Raw genomic sequence first — 22,967 nt, forward strand, 5'->3', positions numbered from 1 at the left:
GCACACTCACGACTATAATCTATTATGGAGTAGGTAGATGCCCATATTCTACTAAAAATATGACAACAGTTACACATTAATTATTGTTTATGTAGTGTAATCGTACTTTATATATGTTATTTACCAGAGGGAGACTTTGTACAAAAGTCGATTGCTTGGGTACCTCTGTCCCATTCGTGTTTCAACCGTAAAGCAGTTGTGTTTGCATAGCTGTGTTTCGGTTTGAAGGGTAGGATATGGCGTGAATTTACTGGGTACGGAGGAATAACACCTGAGTCCACAGGAATGGCAACGCATGGGGGATATCATGGGCGAAACAGTATACTCTGTTATTTCCTCTGTTATGCTCATGTCTATGAGCGACGGGTACCACTTTCCATCAGGTGGACCGTCAGCTTGTTTGCCATTCTAAGACGTATAAAAAAAAAATAAAAAAAAATGTTATGGATTATAGTTATATTATTAGGTATTGTATTGTAAAATCTTTATTGTAATCATAATTGCATTGGACACAAAAAATATTTTATATACAACAGCGAACTTATCCCATAGATGGATCTCTTATAGTGAACTTTTGAGAAGTTAAAAGATAACTATAGAATATTTGAAGGTAAAAACTGTACAGCTACAGATAAAACTTAATAATACCTAATTAAAATTAAAGATATATTACAATAAAAATAACTGTATACATTTAAATATATAAATAAAAATAATACATAAGTAATAAAAATAGCAATTATACATAAATAAAAAAATAAACCTACGCATATAAATATAAATGAAAATATAAATTAATACATATAAACAACACACACATGAATATATGTGTCTATATATTCACAATTGGCTTAGTGAAATAGCAGTTTCTCAATAAAATTTTATGATACTTGCTTTAAAGGAGATTAATGATTATGCTATCTTTAAGTTATTCAAAAGTAAGTTCCATAGACGTGTAGCACGTACAGTAAATGACTTGGTATAACTTTAAATCAAGGCAAATCCATAATCAAGTCATTACTGTATCCCAGGCGGACATCAAACTCGCGAAATTTAAATCTTAAGTATTAGTTTTTACCTGCTATTTGATTTGCGTGACTGGAATATATTGATGGATCGGGATAAAAAATAGTCTATGCTCTTTTTCATTTCATATTGAGTTATACCACAAGACTTATGTATATAGACCAGTTTCGAGACAATTAACTGGACTGTTAAGATCCTAATTGCTAAGAAACAAATTGACTCAATTTTACATTTATAATATTAGTAAGGATATTTATTTATTTATTCTTTATTGCACAATAAAATTTTGTACAAATGGCGAGCTTAATGCCATATGGCATTCTCTACCAGCTAACCATTGGGTACAAACAGAAAGCGTATGAAGGGCAGATGTGGTGAAAAATATGTGACAATTATAGTAACACATTAAGGCAATACACAATATAAATATAATATACACATAAGAAATGCACATATAATACATAAACATTACTTTTAATATATATGGATAAACTAATACATATGAAATATATACACATATACACACACATACATATATATATATACATATACATACATATATATACACATACATACACATACATACATACACATATACACATACATATACATAAGTTAAAACAACGATAAGCATTATGAGATATAATAACTATTGAGTGACCTGTAACTAGAGCTGGTTTTGTTGACTCAACAAATAATTAAAAAGTCTTCTTTTAAAAATATCTTTACTTGATGCTCTGCGTAGATCTACAGGGATTTTATTCCAAAGGCTGATAGCGGTGACAGTAAAAGAATTGGACATAGATCCGGAATGATGTGACGGGGTGATGAGGAGGAGATTATGAGATGACCGAAGATTAAGGGTATGGGAGTCTTTGAGATACTGAAATCTATCTTTCAAATAAGTAGGAGAGGAAGGATCATTGAGGATAGAGAACAGTGTGCAAAGTATACGTAAGTCTTTGCGGTTACGAATGGTCAACCATTTGAGTTGTGAGCGGAAATTAGAAACGTAGTCATACTTACGCAGCCCGAAGATAAAGCGAATGCAGTTGTTAAGCAAACGATCAAGTTTGTTCAACTGTTCTTGCGAGAGGTTAGTAAGACACACGTCGGCATAGTCGAAATGCGGAAGTATTAGGGATTGGACAAGGAGTAATTTAGTGGACGGAGGAAGAAAAAATTTAAAACGATAAAGAGCACGTAAAATGCTTGTAATTTTACGACACATTTCAGCCACTTGGAAATGCCATTTCAGTGATGGGTCGATTAACAGACCCAGGTCTTTGACTTTGGCACTGAATGGAATGACGCTGTTCTCAAAACGCAGAATCAAGTGAGACAAGTTTAATTTGGGTAGAAGTTTAGAGCTACCAATAATAATTGCCTGGCATTTAATTGGATTAACTGAAATGCCAAAACGATAGGACCAGTGCGAAATACTTTCCAGATCGGTATTTAGTTTATCTACAGCTTCAAAGATGTTATTTGGATCAGCTTGAGCATAAAGCTGTAAATCGTCTGCATAAAGGTGGTAAAAGCATCTAAGGTGGGAAATAATCAAATTAATAAACAAAGAAAATAAAAGTGGGGAAAGAATACCGCCTTGCGGAACACCAGTTTCTAGTTCACACCAGTCAGAAAGAGTCTGCCCAGAACGTATGGCCTGTTGGCGTCCGCGAAGATACGAAGAGAACCAGCTCAGTACTAACGGAGAAAAATTAAGACTGCAGAGTAACGTTAACAATAAGTCATGGTCGACACAGTTAAAGGCGTTGGAGAAGTCAATTAAAACTAAAATAGTAACGCGTGTGTTCTCCATACCATCACGAAGGTCTTCCGTTACTTTTAATAAAGCTGTCGTAGTACTGTGTCCGGGACGGAAACCAGATTGAAAGGGCTAAGAAAGTTACATTTTGAAATATAGGTGAATAATTGTTTTTGAATTATATTCTCGAGAACTTTCGAGAGAAATGGCAATATGGAAATAGGTCTAAAATGACTAGAAAGAGTAGGATTAGCGTTTTTAGCAAGGGGAATAACAAATGCTTTAAGCCACAATTTTGGAAAACAGCCAGTAGACAGAGAAGAATTGGCAATGTGGGTCAGAATTGGGAGAATAATATCTAATAAAAGAAGGACCATCATTCTACTCACATCGTCATATCCTGTTGCATTTGATTTGATGGATAAAACAGCTTTGCGTACATCGTCATCAGTTACTAAAGAAAAAGTAAAAGAATCCGTGTTAAATGAAGGCATGGATTTAATTTCCTGTAAAGTGGAGGCTTTAACGGCATTATCAAGAGGAGGTATAGAAGAAAAGTACTTATTAAGGTTATTAGGGGAAATATTTGAATTGAAAATAGCTGGGGCTTTCCCAAAGCCCAGAGAGTTCAGGAATTTCCATACATTTGCCGAAGAAGAATTTAAAACATTTTTATGAATATAACGGATATAAAGGATATCATCGTCATTTTATTTATTTATTTATATGCTTTTGTACATTCACTTATAATATAGATATTAGGTTATACCAAAATGTACACAAGCGGACTTATCTCTTAAAGTAGTTTCTTCCAGTCAACCTTGAGAACCCGAAAAGAGAAAGTATTTATAGTGTCTGTATATAACGCATAACATATAAGGTCATTTATACGTTAGAAATGAGAACTCTTCCAGAGGTAGATGAGATCTGTATTCTATTATAAATTAACGATCAATGGTTTGTACGTTGGATTATATCTAGATGCCTATTTAGAATATGGTTGGACCATGGAACCATATCTTAAGTAAATGGTAGAAATTTTTTCTAAATTCCCCTGCTATCAAAAAATACTACTAGTAGTACATAAAAGCCTCTGATAAGACTTATCAGATTATCATCTGTTTTTCGTGTTTTTCACAGTAAAAATGATGTGACAATCATTTTGTTCAGCCTGTTTCATGTTAATCATCCTGTTTAGAACATTTACCGAACAGGAATTTAAAACATTAAGAAATAACCTCCGACCTCCACGTGGTCCCCCCTGGAAACCATCGTGCTGAGGGGGGAAAGGGATTGTTAGCAACAGTTGTTTGACAGCCCCATTGCTAGCAATATGCCTTATTAGGTCGACCTCCACGTGGTTCCCCCTGGAAACCATCGTGAACAATTCTTGTTGAATTCGTCACGATGGGCTAACTGACCTACTTCATCCTCACCTATCATCCTTCACTGGTGCCCCGCCTGTGTATACCAATAGCGCGGGTGGGGTTATGATTCCATTATCATCCATTAAAAAAAAACCCTCGTGCTGAATTCCAGGTGTATTCCTCACGTTGAGCTAACTGACCTGCCTTTTCGTTCTCATCTATCATTTCTCACTGGTGCTCCGTTAGCGCAAGCAGAGCAACCATTCTATTGTCATCAATTAAAAAAAACCACTTGTATATACTCTGTATTATCTAAGTATTTTTTATTTTGTAAATTTCTTAGAGTTTACAAATATATTCAGTTTTTATTGTTAAATTGATATAAGATTTTAAATGTTACAGTTAAATATTAAAGTTACAAAGGTCAAAATAAATTTAATTCTTTCAACGGAACGCTTCGATTAGTGACGGGCTCCTAACACATGAATAGATGTTAATTGTTATGTAAATGCACAATAGTGACAGTTGTAGCGCTCTGATAAACTTGAACTATGTTATTTTTTATGGCCACACGTATTCAGCCAATAATTCCTGAATTAACAACAAATAAGTAGATACTTTCGCATTGTTTATGACGCGAGCGGTTTATTAATATTTATTCAGAATATCCGCATTTAAAATAGAATTGCTGATAAATAATCACTATATTAAAATATATACGTGCATATATATAAATAATATTTTACTTACTTCTTAAATAATATTAAATAATAATTTAGGCGTAATTTACTGACTTCAATTTATTGATATTATTAAAAATATACAAAAATCCAAAATGTGCTACCGAACATTTGAATAATAAAAAATCGGTTGAATTAAAAACAAAAAATAGTGTAATGAAATCTCATAAGGTGAATATAAAATTTTATTTTTAATTTCGAAATATCATTAAACAATTTGAGATTAATTTTCGTTGTCTCTTTGTAAACTATAAACGCACGTACTGAATAATAAATAATAAAAAAAATGAACTTATATAAAAGTATGAATATTTAAATGGAGCGCGACTGAGCCTTGGCTGCCTTGGTACTAGCGAGAGACCGGAATTAAATTATTGCAACTTTCCAAATTGCATACTGGCGTAATCAAGCTCAAGGATTGCTTTATAATTTTATACGATTTAAGTATATGTCTATATCCTCTAATGTATATATATATATATATATATATATATATATATATATATATATATATATATATATATATATATATAAAATATATAGAAAAATGGGGTCTCCATTGTATTATATTATAGTATATTAAAGAGAAAAAAGAATTATTAATTTGCACCTTTATTAGTTAATTTATAACTTGTTTGTCTTATTCTCATGTTTGTGATAAAAATTGTTAATTAAATAAATAAATTGCACAAATAAAAGAAATATTATTATTATGACTTTTTATAGATTACCCTGATTTGACTTTTTATGAAATGTCAAGATTATGTTCCAAATAAGGTAAATTTATTCATCTTAAGCAAGTATCTAGAGATGGGCAATCCACCTGGGTGGGTTTAAAGTCTGGTGGGTAAAAACCGGGTGTTTTGGGTTTATTGGGTTTAAACCCCATAAACACCCAAATTTTTGGGTGTTTATGATTTTGTACTTCATCATCGTCATCTCAGCCGCAAGACGTCCACTATACTGGACATAGACAATATTATTATGCAGCCTACAGAATAAAAAACTTTTAATTTGATTTTGAGTTTATTAAGAAAGAGATGAAAGTAAAATGTAAAACTACAGTCAATCACTGTCAGATTCAGAGTTATTACAAGCGATGAATTGTATAGGTTCGATAGGCTCTATTTCGTCTAAACTGTTATGTTCATTTACTTGCTCAATGAAAGCTTCTAAGGTATTTTCTTCATTAAACTGAATGTCCTCGCATTCAGCTTTATGTTTAAGATTCCAGTTATAACAAATGAATGAAATTTTTTCAGTTCTTTCAGTTGTAAGTCGATTTCTTTTGTTATTATGTATGTAGCCTTGGATACTAAAGGAACGCTCAGTGGCTGCCGAAGTACAGGGAGCTGATAGAATACGAATCGCTACTTTGCTTAACTCAGTGGAACCACAAATACCTTTCCACCATATTAGGGGCTCAATGCTATCTAATGAGCTCCATACAAATCCTCTGGCCCAAAAGTTTTCTTTAGCTTTATAACACGCCAAATCTGCCATTACATTTGACAAACTTAAGTGTTGGCTTAAATTGTAGATAAACTCCATACCCTTAAGTTCTTCCTCTTGAGTAAGTTCGACTCCTAGAGTCCTGGGGTCTAGAATATATGCTGCAAAATGTATTGGCCTCATTGCCATATTGCATCTTGAAGATACTGATGTTAGAATCTGCTGTTTGCTTTCTTCGCTCAATGTCGAAATCTCATTTAATGCAAAACGTATCTTAGCTTGTACATCTCTAAATGTAATGTATGTGCGATGCAAACGATTCTGGTCGCTCTCTAAGTAAAATATGCTTTCAGTGACTGGTTCCAAAATACTTATACATTCCCCTGTCTTCGTCCAGAAATCATCACTTAGAATTAAATCTTTAATATCTCTTGAAATTACTACATCTTCTCTAACTGTTAATATTTGCAAAGCTATCTTATTTGCTTTCAAACTTTTTAACGAAGTAACATGACTTCCCCATCTTGTAGCACAAGGCAATTTTAGTGTTTGTGTAGAATCTTCACCCTGCCTTGATTTTATCAACAAGGAACTTAATCGTTGACTCCTTTTAACAGTTTTTATTATATTTATGGCTTGCATAATAAACACAGTTACTTCTTGTATCTTTACAATATCTTGGCACAACAAGTTAAGGATATGTGCACAGCAACCGAGAGGAACAACATGTGGATATTTGAGTTTTGTTAATTCGAATGCCTTTTGTATATTTCTAGCGTTATCGCCAATAAGTACAAGAAACTTATTTGCTCCATACACTTTCATTACTTTTTCAACTTCTTGGCTAAGGTATTCACTAGTGTGAGGATTACTTTCTGTATTCAAACTTTTAACGTATGCAGGTTGAGGTTTTGATATAAGAAAGTTTATTATTCCTTCATTTCTTAAATTAGACCAGCCATCGCACTGAAGGTGTAAGTAACTACAAGCATTTAGTTCCTCATTTAACTCAAAACGCATTTCTCTATATATTTTATCTAAGTATTTTGTCGCTAAAGCTTTACGTGAAGGTATTTTAAATTTTGGTTGCAATTTTTCGAAAAATTGTATCCATAAAGGATGTTGCACCATCGATAATGGCGTCCCTGTTACAAATATAGCTCTCGCTAATTCTGTTTTTATATGATCATCGGTGTCTTGAAACTCAGCATTTATTGTAGTGTTAGCAGACGACGAGGGGCTTATAAAAGAATCATTTGTCTCTATCTCTGACAGTCCAGACATTTTGGTTTTGGACGAGCTATCTTTTATAAGTTTCATAGAGTCTTTTAATGTTTCTGGAGATTTTGGACAAGTGATAAGATGTTGAAGCATTTTGGCAGCATTACTGAATTTGTAGACCTTATTACAAAGCTTGCAAGAAACAGACTTGTTTGGTAAAGTACGGTAGTGCTCCCATATGCGTAAATCTTTAGGTCTCCCCATTGAACCTAAAAAAATGAACGATGATTAGTTGGTCTGACGAAAATTCAACAATAGAGTGCCTATTTTTTTACAATGATTATTTCTTGTTATTTACAATAAATTTATTAAAAAAATAATAAAATAAATACAAAAAACCTTTGTAAAATTACATCTCCTCGGAGGATTAAACGCAGACGCTAGTTTATTATCGTATTGTTCTGTATTTTTCTCAGCAACTTCTTTAATTCGATTAGGTACTTACGCATATTATGTTAAAAATAAATATCTAGTACACATCTTAGGCTATCCACCATTATTATCCAATGACGACTCTCAGCTAACTATGCACTATCATCCAAAATAAACGTGTATGGAAAATTTTATCCCAGTCGGTTGAGGATTGAGGATAATTGCATCAACATACGAACATACCTACATACTTTTATTTACATAACGCAAGCTAAATAAAAGCTTGTAATAATACATCTAATTTTAAGTTAAAATTGTTAAGTGATCATGATATAATTGTATCATTCAAAAATCCACTTACCTTTAATTATTTCTTGTTAAGTATAAATATTATTTCAAATCTGCTCCCTTAATATGCACTTTTTTACTGCTTTTCCTACCTAACACGTTACCAGGAAGTCACGTTACCAGAGTCAGAGTAATAGTGAACACGTTTGACAGTGATTGTCGTCGCCTCATATTCAGCGTCGACGAATAGGGGAATCCCCAGTCATAATGTATTGCATGCGTGGCGGTCTTACTTCAAATCCATAAACAAAGAGATAATTACAGAACTCGATACTAGATGGCGCTGTTTTTGTTTGAAGAAAGTTTGCGGGCTAAAATACATAGAATTTCATCAATGACTTCCACAAAGAACAACATTTCTGTTTTTTCTAAGTCCGTATCTCTTCCGTATATTTCATAAGATATAAGCTTGGGCTACATTGTTATGCAACGTGATTTTGTCGCTGTCTTGCTAGCAGGGTTGACAGATATACGATTTAAATCGTACTCATACTATTATTTGTCTATTTTTTAATGTACGATCGTAAAGATTATGATCGTAATTCGCACAAAAACATACGACTTTTTGGTTACCTGGCAACATTTTTATTATGAAACGAACATGCTCACATCATCAGTCACATGCAACAATTTATTGGGGATTTCCCCTTCACATCTGGCAGTCCTGCTTGCTAGAATATAGGTAAGTCAGCCACAGTTACTGACGATCGATATTTAAAGGGTATTGTTTTTGTGCTAAATATTTCATAAAAACGTTATTTAATACTTTGTGGATTATTAATTTAGTTGATAATCACTGGAAGTAAAATGGATGCTAATTTGAGAGATCAAGATCTTCGTATAAAACAGTTAATAAAAGAAAATCTACGTAAGTACTCTTTTTATACCTAGGTAGGTAAGGTATAATAAACACAAAAGGTACTTAGATCGCGTGTGTTCGAAGCATTTATTCTAATAAATTTAATTTAAAATTGTAGAAAGAAAAAAATGTCTGCCAAGCCGTAGCCGAAGCCGATCTCCAAATATATTTGGCGATAGTGAGACCCAGTGTCCAGATGATTTACCCAGCGTCGTCGTAACAAAGAAAAAAAACGAGGATAAAGTAAAAGAAAATTTACTGAAAGAAGAAACAAACTGTTCTAAATGCTTAATTTATGGAGAAGAGGATAAAAGAAATGAGTATTTCGGACTGTTAGTGGCTCAAGAATTTAAATATATACGGCCATGTGTGCGAACGAGGTGTTATGAAGAAATTTTAAAGTATCTACGGGAAGCAAAAGGCCAACATGTTGATCAACTGCAACATGAAAACACTGAAAATTAATTACTTTCATTTTATTATATATAGATTTTTAAAATTTCCTGAAATATTATTAGTTAACGTTTTATTTAATATTGTAGAATTGATCAATACAATTTATAAAAATAATTTATTGGTATTACTTACATATTTTCAAAAAAATACGTAAAAACCTATTTTTTTGGGTGATTATGGGAGTTTATGGGTGTTTATTGGGTTTTTACCAAAGCACCGGGTTTAAACCCGGTGCTTTGCCCATCTGTACAAGTATCTAATATAGTGCGTGTTTTACTGGCCTATTTATTTATGGGTACTAGATATCTACAAAAGGTTCTCTCTAAATAACTGCCTGCCTCGAAATTATATGGAATTGTTAATCTTTATTTTATACAACTGAGAATGGCAAACAAGCTGACGGCCCACCTGATGGAAGTAATAACCGTCCTCTGTAGACATGAACAGACCATGGACGTAACAAACATATCGTAACACCCATGATATTCTTTTATCTTTTATCATTTCATATTACATACCATATATAATACAATTAGTTATTTCCCGTAGTTTTGCCCGCGTGAATAATACATACATTCTATAAGTTAGGATATAACGTATTTGTATACCAAATTTTATTCTAATCTATTCATCCGTTTAGGCGTGATTAAGTATATAAACATTCAAGCATTCAATCAAATCGATGGTCGAAAGAACAAATAAGAAAAGTGAAATACTTAAATCAACTAAAACCTATTATAAAAAATATTATCAAGTTATAATAATTACGATTTGACTTTGCAAGAGAATCACACAAGAGTGAATGTACTTTTGTAGCGATGTATAGCGGCGTACCTATACACCTATAAACGTAATGTTCATCACATTATTGCTCACATCAACATTTCAGTCATCTCTCGTCCACTCCAGACTTTCACTAAATTGCAGCAACAAACAATCGTGACTCATACGCCCCTAGATAAGCGGCGAAATAATCCACCGATAGTTATGTTTTAATCAAACGCTTGCTAGATCTTGTTGTTTTGATGCGTTTTATCTTAACTATGTGGTAACAACTATTTATCGATAGATTCATATGTAACAGGGATTTACAACCATTATCATCATTAAAATAGTTTACTTCACCGTGAACGTTCAACAAGTGAACCATTCATTTACATAATTCATTACCCATTATCGAAGGAAGTCAATAAGTCTCGTACTTGCAAGTTGCAAGTGAAAGTTGCATAATAATATGCCGTGGCATCGTATTTACATTACAGTATTATGTCGTTTTAAAGAAGATAATTAGGCATTTATAGCAGGTAATAACTGAGTATATCTTATGAGAGTTATCGGATATTTGATGACAGTATACAAGTATATGGTAACTTTGTGTATCGAATGTAATGACGAATTCCTTATTTCCATACTAATATAATATTATAAATATGAAAGTAAGTTTGTTTGTTACCTCTTAGCACAACTCAGGGCCCTAATGGCTAATTCAATAAGAATTAAGGTTTAGAAATATCAAATTAGAAATTAAGGCGCTGAGTTGTGCTTATAAAATTTTATATATACTCGTACGTATTAAGTGGAATATATTTTATTCTGATCACAGAAATATATTCCGGTCGTGCAGATATGTCATGGATAACAGCTAGTTAATAATAATTGTAGGTATCTTTATTCTCCAAATTTTTACAGTTTTGTTTTAATATAAGAAATGGATATGTTCTTTTTTTTTTATTTTAATTTAGCATATAGAAACCATTCCAAACTATCTTCGATTATTGGTTTTGGTTACGAGCGAGTTTCTTAATTTTGAACGCTTCATCGAAGCAAATAGTCAGAAACTTAGTATCCTCTTTAAAGTTAGTTACTACAATTCTATAAAGCACAGGTTCAAATATCTATGGAGTACGCCTGTTACCTTTGGAATGTGAATGCAGATCTCTATTTTTTTTTACTATTGAATAGTAAAAAAAAATACAAAGTAGACTTAGGTTCGACTGCGCACAATGCATGGCTGATCTTCAATCAGTACGATTGCCAAGTCATTTGTTATTTGTCAGTGGTGTGTGATATGTGGTATGTTTAGGATTTTTTACTACTAGTATGTTACTGCGTAACATTTTTGCCATTTCTAAATAAAAGTCAAGTTTAAGGATGACAGTTTATAATACAATATAGTATCATAATCTATTTGTGACTTTAAGTATATAACTTGTTATTTCATAATAGTTAAATAAATGAAGATATGCAAGATTATATTTTGAGGTATTAGATACCTGCTTAAATACACCATTATCATTAGTATAAGTAGGTATAACATTAAATGTAAAGAATTATGTTATATAGGTTATTATGAAATGCTATATTTTACAATTCCGAGTAAACTACAATCAGTCGCAAAACACAGAATTTAGAACGATTTATTTTCATCTCAACATGTGTATTTTTAGATCCGGAGTCCTTATAACTAATTTAGTTGTATGTGATTTGTATTTCTAATTCTCTGACCATTCGTTCACCTTTTCGTCTATACGTCTCTTTGTGCATACACCTCTCCACTTGTTTAATTATTTTATTGTTATAATCTTTTTTTTTTTTTTTAGTATTATTGTTTGCAAATTTCTTATAATTGTGGAAGATAAAATGCTAGTGACTATTGCTCATTAAATGTATTAGCATTTTAAATCTAGAAACACAATGACATAGTGTTTTAGAGATAATTAAGTATGTTTCATAATTTCATACTTAAACAGATACACCGACAGATTATAACTTTATTCTATATTTTATGTCAGTCTTTTATGTGAGTCGTCAGTGATAACAGGGGCGCTATGGGTATGTTTCTCACGCATCCTACAATTTTTTTCCTTTTATTATGGCTCCATCAGGGCTCTGATGATCTTGCCATGTCAAGAATGTTTAATGTCAGTAATGTTTTGGAAGATTAAGCTTTGATTATTGTATTGAATTGATTAAAGAATATTGTAATTTGATCAATGATGCAGGAAGATTCCCTTATCCATGTTCGTTGAGTATGTATAACAGGGATTTTACCCAATCTGGTGATGTTTCAGCTAATATGACACAGGTTTTTCTTATGCAACTTATTTAGTAAATAACTGTAATACTTTCTTAACTGAATATATTATTGTATTTAATCTGAATATTATTACCATATATCTTATTTTTAAACGCCCAATTTCTAGCTTTACTTTTAATTATTTATTTATTTATCATTTTTAAGCAATTTACAAAAAAGGAGGTTCTCATTTTTTTTTCCCCAATAAGTTACGTGTTACGTTAATAATCTTCAACTGATATATATATATATATATATATATATATATATATATATATATATATATATATTAACACGAGATAAAACAGAATTAAGAAAATCAGTTCAAGATTGTTATTAACACGGAATATTCATCACTAATAATCACTACGTGATTTAAGAGACGACACTGCTGTTATATTAAAAAACTGGAAAATGAATCTGTGCTATCAGCTAAATGTAACAACTGAATAAAAAAATTAATATTTACAATATGACTAATTTCTAAAATGACTGTCTGAAGTATTAATATTGATAGGTATTATAAAAGAACTAATTACTTTACAGCGTAAATTTTCACCGTCAATAAATTGGATGCATAAATTTCATACAGACGTTTTTTGTTAAAGTGACGCTGATTTGATTAAAACAGCGGCAACTAAAAATTCGATGCAGCATAAAATAATAAGTTCAAATTTTATGTTCGATGAAACAAGCATAGTAAAAAAAGACAGTTAATAAAAAGGAGCTAGTACGTAAGTTTATTATTCGTAAACAATTTATTTTAAAAATTGAATTAAAATAAGCACCTCCTCAAAATTTTGACATGTAGTGAATAAGTGCAGATAAAAATAAATAAGAAAGAACACATAAGTGTATAAAAATATTACACAATATACTTAATATTTTTATTAACAAGTTTAATAATAATAAGTAAAAGTAACTAAACGAGTAATGTTATGATTTCCTACTAGGTTTGGAAAAGCTATGTATCCATGATTCTAAAGAAAATACGATTCCTAATTCTGTGATTCGAAGCCTCTTAAATTTAGGTATTCAAAATCACTTTTGTTGATATTATACTTGGATGAAGTGTATTATATTAATTATATTATATTTTACTACCAAAATTATAAATGGATACGATAGTACTAAGGATAGTAGATAGAAAATCATCAAATCTTATAAGCCTATGAATATAGGCTTATAAGATTTGATGATTTTTAATAATTTGTATTTATGATAAATTTAAAATATTATAAAGTACAGTACGTTAAGTTTCTTTCAAAGCGACTATAATTATTGATTTTTAAAAGGAATAAATGCGCTTTAGTGAAAATAAAAATATGCGAAAGTTATTAATTAGGATAAAGTAATTTAAAAATAATATATGAATAGAATTTCGCTATTGCAATAATACGCCTACAATACAAATGCTCAAGTGCCTTTTCGACCAATTATTTATCATAACAGCAATAGTCAACAATTTAAAGACGATCGCATAATAATAAAAAAAAGTCCCAATAGAAAAGTTTTGCTAATAAAAGTTTACCAACCGCAGTCGTTTTCGTCTCCATTTCGAAGAATCACATGTGTTTTGAACTGGCACTATTTGACTATTTTTAAGTAATATGTTATTATCATTTGGTATTCGTGCGCGTGCGCCGCAAATACGTCAGATGCAAGCGCGCGCAACTGAATGACTCGTTCCACCAACCGAACCGAGCCGACTCGAATCTGACGGCTTGCGTTCTTATACGTATCAACCATCTAATACTTGATGGTAAACGATAAAATTTAACAGAGTCGTAACATTATGACGCGATCACGAGATCTGACTTCGTTGGAGCATTGCCCCTTTTCAGGGAAATGGATTGTTAGTAATAGGAGATTATGGCTCCATTACTAGTAATTAGTAGTTTATCCTGTCAGGTCGACCTCCGCACGGTTCTCTCTGGAAACAAACATGGTTATTTCCTTACGAATTAATTGCAATAAACCGACTGAATACCCCGACTTTCCCCGATTTCTTCCTCATCTATCAAACGTCATTAGTAGCTCCCTTAGAAGTATAAACGCGATAGCGCAGGCAGGGTTATCATTCATTTTCATAAACATGTTCTTAAACATGTTCATAAAAAATGCTCCTGTCGAGCTGCACTGCTGGGTCTATTTTATATATATATATATATATATATATATATATATATATATATATATATATAAGATATGCTTACGGCCGTAATCCCTGACTAATCAGTTCTAATCAGTTCATAGTTATAGAAATTTTAATGTGACGATTAAATCTAATCTAAAAGCGCTAATTTAGTTTTTTTCTCAGTTTCATAATAAAAAAATATAACGTATACTTAGTAATTTACATCTTAATTCGGAATGCAGTCAGTATAAAAAGCCTCAAGAGTCTGAAGAAAGCCTATTCCGTATTTTCTCATTTTTTTTATTGGATGAAAATGGAATGGTAACCCCGCCTGTGCTAACGGGATACGCTGGCGGAGCACCAGTGAAGGGTGATCGATGAGAATGAAAACAGGCCAGTTAGCCCATCATGATAAATTCATCAGGAATTAACCATGATAGTTTCCAGGGGGAACCACGAGGAGGTCGACCTGGTTGGGTATATTGCTAGCAATGGGATTCTTAGTCTCCATTACTAACAATCCCTTCCCCCCCCCCGTATTTTCTCATAGGTGAATTATTTATTTAGGTATATAAATTCTCTATTTATCCGTGCCAATCATTTCATTTTTTAAATAACTTCCTTATATAACGGAAATGAGTTTAATAACTATTTTTGCCAGATCGTAGATGAATTATCAACTATTTTTCTTTCCCAACGTAATATTGTTTTAAATCTTGTCTTATGTCTTGTATGTTTATAATTAACTATGTACATTTTTTATTGTTATTTGTTGTGTTTTCAAAATAAAATAAAAATTTCTATTCCTATATTTCTATGATATTGTTTTTAGCTTTTTGACAATCAATTGTAATTTTTTGTACCTATCACGCTAGGTACTCTGACGTCATCCCCACCTATCATCCCATACTGGTATCGCCAGTATAAACTAATGGCACAAGCGGGATTACCATTCCATTTTGTCCATTTTAAAAGAAAAGTATTAAGTAAGGTTTTTAGAATTAAATCTATCTAAAAACCATATAATTTTTCAAAATCTCACAAACATTTCTCACAAAAATATTTTATTGAATCTACTGGTTTCGACATTTTGCGACTTAGTTATTTTACTTTCTAATGTTCGGTATTACTTATAACACATCTAAAAAAGTCTCTCAGATTTTGATTTTACCCTGCAGTTATCTTATTGTTTTACATTATATTTTAACAAAATGGATAGTGAAATTGAATTTTCTAGCCGATTTTATTAACAATCTAAATTGATTGATCTCACAATGTCTAATAAACTTACGTAAGCACCTATTATAATGTTGATAGCACAATACGAGTAAAAAATTAATTATTTATGGATAGTTTGAGATCATAACTTTTTAGAGAAATAGCATTTTCTAAAGAATCAGGTTTGTTTTGAAATTTTGCATAAAATTTTTGAAGTATCGTGATATTTAGTAGTAGAATATTAAAGAACATATACAAGAATACTGTGAATAAGCATATCAAACAGTTTTTTAATAAAATCTTTTAAAAAGGTTTTATTAGTAGAAAAAATATTACATTACTGTTCCATATCTCAGACTACATCATATTAAATACTGATGTACGAAATAATATCAACGGTAGGATTTTGTGTAAATAATAAAACATAAACTACAGAATATTTAATTACGTACTGTGTAGATACTAGATTGTAATTATAGATAGTTCGAATCAAGGGGCTTAGGTAGATAACAGATGTGATGAAAAAAATGTTCTTCTAATGAAATATTATATCTAGATTTTGGGGCTCCGTACCAAAAAGATACAATGAAACCCTTATGGTGCGACTTTGTCTATTTATCACAGTGCTATATCTCAGCAATTACTAAATGCTCTTGCGTTGAAATTAAGAATCGTTTTACATATTATTGGCCCATATACATAGAAATAGTTGAAAAAAAATCTCTTCTAAATGAATTTACTAGTCTAAGTAGCATATCATATAAAATAATTCCATTTATACATTTTAAAAATAAATTTATTTTGCAAGGTTTTTTAGTTATGGTCGAAAATGTGCCAAAAAACCATTTCCTCCCCCCTAATTTCAGAAGTTTCTGAAGCGAAAAGTTTGAAATAATAATGTTTTATAAAGGTATATATATGGTAAATATTACAAGAAAAATAAACGATGTTTTCAATTACCGAAGTATTTAAAAAAAAATTATATTAATAAATCAGGTAAATGTAAAGGTCCTGGTAACATGATTTAGAAGATTTTGCTCATGTATATATCTCTTGGAATTTTAGTGATTTTTGAAGCAACGCTGAGTAAACATATTTTTTTATAGAGAAAAAAAACAATTTTTAGACATAACATTATATACAAACATGTATATATATATTTATATTTATTTATTTTCAGAAGGTATTTTCCTAATTTAATCTACATATTTTGTTTCTTTTTATTTGTACTTGTTTTTGTTCATTTATTAAACTATTTTTTTATTTTGATTTTAACTGAATTACAGCAAGTGGAATTATATTATTTTATTATCTATACTTCTATAATTATTTTACTTAGGATAAACTAAAGTGAGTCCGCTCTGTGATTTTTTTTTTGTTTTCACAGAGTAGACTCACTTTTTTAAGACTTGTTTTTAAGACTAAACATCTATCTGTATAATTCAGGAATCAAAATGTATATCAAAGCCTTAATTGTTTAGAAGCAGAGGTCTAAAATCTCTGATTTTGCGTTGTTTTATGCAAAAAATGTGAAAGGCCTCTTAATATTGCAAATAAAAGGGTCAAATTTAGAGATGATTTTGAACACTAACTGAAGAAATCAGTTAATTTAATACCTATTGTTTCTAGTTATTTATGTTTCATATATTTATGCTATAACAAAAAGTAACAAAAACTAAAATACTTTACCTTTTTTTTACTTTCATCCATAAGTTCACTAATTTCAGCATCATTATCATGTTGAGATTGCATGATGTAAATTTCACTACAATGTGCACTAAAGCACTGTTCATATAGTATTATACACTGTGACACAATCTAAATAACACTATGTAGTGCACGTTACTGAAACGTTTGATAACGCGATAGGCAGTGATAACTACAGTTACACATACCTACCTTGAGAAAAACTCATGTGTTTAAGATCACTACAGCAAACAAATCAAAGCCGAGATAATAAATCAATTTGGATACAATTTGCGAAATTTTATGACACCTATTATTATTCTCTCATAAATACAAGACACAAGTAAAATTTTGATCACGAACAAAGTTGGAATTATGACAAAAAGTTCGATAATTGAAGTCCAGTTCGCATGGAACTGATAACTTCACGTCTATATAGGTACATATATTTTATATATATGTATTTTTACACTTAGGTAACCGAGGTCGACGTAGGCGAACGTATGTAGTGTGCTTCAGCGATGGACTACTGGTTGCAATAATCAGTTTTTTCAAACTGTAAATCTGTAGTTAGTTGTCTTTTCAATGGTCTTATTGTAAGATACAAAACATGCCAATCATGGTTAGCCATCATTACTATTAACGTTTACGGAGTGTGACGTAATGTCTATTTATACCAACGTATAATTTGAATGAAATAGATTCGCACGCAGTAGGTAGGTAAGTTTAATTGAAATCTTGGATCACGTGCGTAGACATTATTATGTAATTTTTAGAAGTGGATCTCATTTATCCAAATAGTAAACTAAGATTATCTATACACATATGCACTGATTATGTACTTATATGATTCTATAACAACAATACTCTGGGTTCTCTGTCTTTCATAGAATTACTGTTACATAAGACATGAACCGCAACTTTGTAATTTACAGTATGTGACGAGCAAGTGTAATACTAGTATGTCATAATCAGCATGTGATATATAAAGCTAATAGATGACTAGCTTATTTAATAGCATCTAAAACATGCTTCTTATTAAAAAAAAATCCTCTAGTTTTTAAATTACTCAAATCTATGAACAAATTTTGTGTCTTGCGTCAAGAAGTTGTCATGCATTGTGTTAGGTCTAAAGCGTAAGTGCAAATTGTAAAGAAAATTTAATGATCTTTTTTAATAGAACGTAATGGACATAGAAACAAACTACTAATTGACCCGCCCATAAAACATTCTGCTGATGTCAAATAGTAATAGATACTTATCAAACATCAATGAATTGACTGAATATTTAGATTTCTTACTAAATTAATTTAGAGAGTGTTTCTGTGACCATTTTACCAATACTTGATTGCCTAAAAATGTAGTCTAAAAATTATGAGAATTATCTACTTATAGCTTAATATTCTTAGAGTATACTTACCTTTCAAGTACAACAACAACAAATTGAATATCTCATTTAGACATAAAGCACCTGTCTATCTAAGTAGCGAGTGTGTGTATCTAAGTAGCAAAAGTAATGTCGAAAGAATAAACTGAAATAATAATACCTACTTTAAAGTGTCCTATCAAAATAGAAACTAGTTTAACACCCCCAAATTTTAAAATATAAGCAAAGCCGATATAAATATTTACAAATAAATAGTGATTTATGTTCCATAGCACCAAAAGTCCGTCAAAAAGTCCGTCCGTCCTCCGTCTAGTCAAAAATCAAGCACAATTGTTGTCCTAAAATATTTTTACACAAATATTTTACCTGGGGACTTTTTTTATGGAGTAGTTACTGAGCTCACAGTAATCAATAATTGAAGCAATATATTTAATCAGTACCACAAAAATATTTATTCTTATGCCATTACAGCAACCTAATAATTTAATTCTCTACGATACAACCTATTGTAAAAAGTAAATTATTAGTTATCTACTTAGTGCCTATAGTATTTTTATCATTATTATTTCAGCCGTTAACTACCTACTGCTTCCTCATAAAGGGAATTTGCCAGTAGTTGCCAAGCTTAGCCGGCGGGTTGGCAACCGCAGTTAGGCTTTTAGAGATTTTTTTTAATGGGTGATAATGGAATGGTATCCCCACCCGCGCTATCGGTATACACCGGTAGGGCACCAGTGAAGAATGATAGATGAGGATGAAGTAGGTCAGTTAGCCCATCATGACGAATTCAACAAGAATTGTTAACGATGGTTTCCAGGGAGAACCACGTGGAGGTCGACCTGATAGGGCATATTGCTAGCAATGGGGCTGTCAAACTCCATTGCTAACAATCCCTTTCCCCCCGGCTTTTAGAGATGTTTGAAGAGTGACGCTGCTGCCCATCCCTCGCTCTCCCTTAGTCACCTCTTGCGACACCCACGGGAAAAGAAATAGTTGCCCGTTCTATACCGGAGCACACACGGAGAGATGTACCCACAGTACATTTAAACCCATTTTTAATCATTTTCTTTTCATCACAATTTATTAGCAGAAATTACTTTACGAGGACTATATTTATTACTAGCGGCCCGTCCCGGCTTCGCACGGGTGGACATTTTTACATTTTAAAAAGTGGCCATTAAGGCTGTACACGCGACGGAAGCTTAAAAATGGAGTAACTTCTCCCGTTTTCCCAATATTTCCCTTCACTGCTCTGCTCCTATTGATCGTAGCGTAATGAAAAGTATACTATAACCTGCCCAGGAGTATGAAAAATAATTGTACCAAGTTTCGTTAAAATCCGTCGAGTAGTTTTTGTTTCTATAACGAACATACAGACAGACAGACTAAAATTTTACTGATTGCATTTTGGCCATTAGTATCAATCACAAATCACCCCCTGATAGTTATTTTTGAAATATATTTCATGTAAAGAATTGACTTCTCTACAGATTTATTATAAGTATAGATAGATGATGATAGGTGAACATGAACATAGGTTCCAGAGAATTCATTAAAAATTTATCAAGCTTGTTTCCAGGGAAATTCCGTGGAGGTTGACTTATATAGAATAGTGTTATGAACAATGAAATCATAAGTCAATCTTTTCCTCATCTTACATCTATATATAAATTTAAGCTTGTCTGTGGTGGCAAGTACCACAGTACCATGGTAGGTAGCTACTATTCCTACTTGTCCAAATTTACCAAGAATAAGGCTTTTACCAATTTAAAAAGGGAATACCAAAATTAATTAACAATAGCTTTATTAACTGAAATTATATTTTGAGCCATATCAATTAAAAATATAATAAATTATCTAGTACAGCATATTAAGATATATGACCATAATTAGAAACTGATGTAACTGCCATGTGTTGCATTACCATGTTTGCAATCTTTTTGTTTGATCCCAATCTGTCATTTCTATTGATAGATATGTTGATAAATGGCGATATGATTGCAAACAGAATATATAAATATTAGATGACATTTTATGGCAACTTATTAACTTTACTAAAGTTCCCAATACATTACCAACTGACTGGGCCCACAATATGCTTATGAGGTGTATAAGCGCTCCTTTCTTTTTCTTCACACCATCCAACGACCTGTTTTGCATTATTAAACTGCTTGTAATAGATATTATATTTTATGAACAATAATAACAGCAGGCTTTTCTCGGCGCAGCTGGTATAAGTTTCGTCGGGTAAGTCTGTGTATGAACTGTTTTCTTCATGAAGGGATTCAGTGGTTCGCAAATAGCCTGATGTTTTACCTCCATATTGATTTTAGCATACTTGTCTCCTTTTTCTTCTTCTTTTCTAATCAGTATGAAGTACGGACGAAAGTCATTAGAGTACATTTTTAATTATATTATTTAACTTTTTTTACAAAATAATGTTTATGAATTTTTAATAAGACCTAAATGGTCTATATTTTTCTTCTCATGACTTCTGTCAGCTTTTTTTTAATTACGAGATTATGGACAAAAGGACACTTCAAATAGGTCTTTATTAATTTAAGAGTAAAATGAATTCTTGTATAAATCTCTTTTTTTGCAACTCTTAAAAATAAGATTGCGAGAGTTCGAATCTCATCGCCTTGACCGAACATAATCATATACAAAGCAAATTATAATATTACAAATGAAATAAATATGACATTTTTGAGAAAGCCCGTGCCTGTTTAATAAACTGTGACTTTTAATTTTGATCTATCAATGTGAACTTCGTAATAAACCCCCTGTTATTATGATTAAAGACAAACTTTAAGAACTGTTGATGCATTTAGCTTGAGGTGAGACTTTGCTTCCCTTTATGTCTTCTACCCCTTATATAAGAATATAAGAACTGTCTATAATACATAATCTTTTTATTATATATCGCATCAAATTCCAATAAAATACTATGATCTATACACATGAACTGCATCACTGATCTTACAAACTATACCGTGTGGCTCATGAGCCGAACAATAGACTTAGCAGTTATACCTCCGCACCCAATAATTTCATTGTCATATTTTACATATCCTATGAGATAACACGACTGAGATAACGGTACCCATATAAACATCTTTGTACAAATAATGCATATTATAAATACTTTAGACTATTGCATTTTCTTGAGGTGAGATGATAAATATACCGACCTTAAACTCTATAATCTCTTCTACATTGTAGTAGAAAATATTACGAATACAGTAACGTTCTATTGATCGATACTTTAGCCTACCCAAGTATTATAAAAGATTATAATGTATTTGAATGATGTTAACGAGGTAACCGCACTATATGTAGTTATGTAGCCCCGAAAAATAGGGAAAAACAATACACACTGTCAGATCGAACTCCACGAAACCACTGTGATTTATTCTTAGCAAATATTATTATCATATAATTAACATTAACATAGACTGATGCATAATTCTATTTTCATTCATAAAAAAAAATCTCCAAAAAATGGCAAATTGTGTTTCTTTTTGCAGCATAGCTATATATTCCGTTATTATTTATTTATTAGGGACTTCGTTGCATAGCGCCTTTCCGTGCATTTTGGAAAATTTTCCATGTTTTAACGGGGACATCTATTTAAAAGTATGAATTTAAATATTGTAATAATTGTTGTGTGGTTCAAATAGTTAGTGTGGAAGTTGCCTACACTAACTATTGGACTAAGGGACTAAATATATAGACTAGGACTAAATATTATATATTGACCAAAACAAATCATGTTTGTATTACGTAGCCAATCC

At 31.4% G+C, this 22,967-nt stretch overlaps 2 protein-coding genes across 3 annotated transcripts in view; both read right to left on the reverse strand.

Moving 5' to 3' along the window:
* LOC113518804 (peptide transporter family 1) overlaps positions 1-18,131 on the reverse strand; it is a 42,600-nt gene extending 24,469 nt beyond the window's left edge. The window contains exon 1 of one of the 2 annotated variants that reach the window (XM_026903803.3): positions 17,790-18,131. In XM_026903803.3, the coding sequence (XP_026759604.1) occupies positions 17,790-17,852 (63 nt within the window). In that variant the 5' untranslated portion in view covers positions 17,853-18,131. Of the gene's footprint in view, positions 1-14,280; positions 14,466-17,789 lie in introns of those variants that run through there. The other variant, XM_026903811.3, reaches the window with a different exon arrangement.
* Positions 5,653-9,927, reverse strand: LOC128201028 (uncharacterized). The gene is made up of 2 exons (XM_052896454.1): positions 8,368-9,927; positions 5,653-7,843 (listed from the first exon to the last, which is right to left on the reverse strand). Exon 2 carries the CDS (start codon positions 7,836-7,838, stop codon positions 5,967-5,969), a length of 1,872 nt encoding a protein of 623 aa, XP_052752414.1. The 5' UTR covers positions 7,839-7,843; positions 8,368-9,927; the 3' UTR covers positions 5,653-5,966.
* Positions 18,132-22,967: the final 4,836 nt, after the last annotated feature.

This window comes from Galleria mellonella, unplaced genomic scaffold (assembly GCF_026898425.1).
Source record: "Galleria mellonella isolate WM207_F2 unplaced genomic scaffold, CSIRO_AGI_GalMel_v1 utg33, whole genome shotgun sequence".
Taxonomy (NCBI): domain Eukaryota; kingdom Metazoa; phylum Arthropoda; class Insecta; order Lepidoptera; family Pyralidae; genus Galleria; species Galleria mellonella.

What these genes read in the sequence shown, in the direction of transcription:
- LOC128201028 (XM_052896454.1), bottom strand. Translation starts at nt 7,838, where the DNA reads ATGGGGAGACCTAAAGATTTACGCATATGGGAGCACTACCGTACTTTA.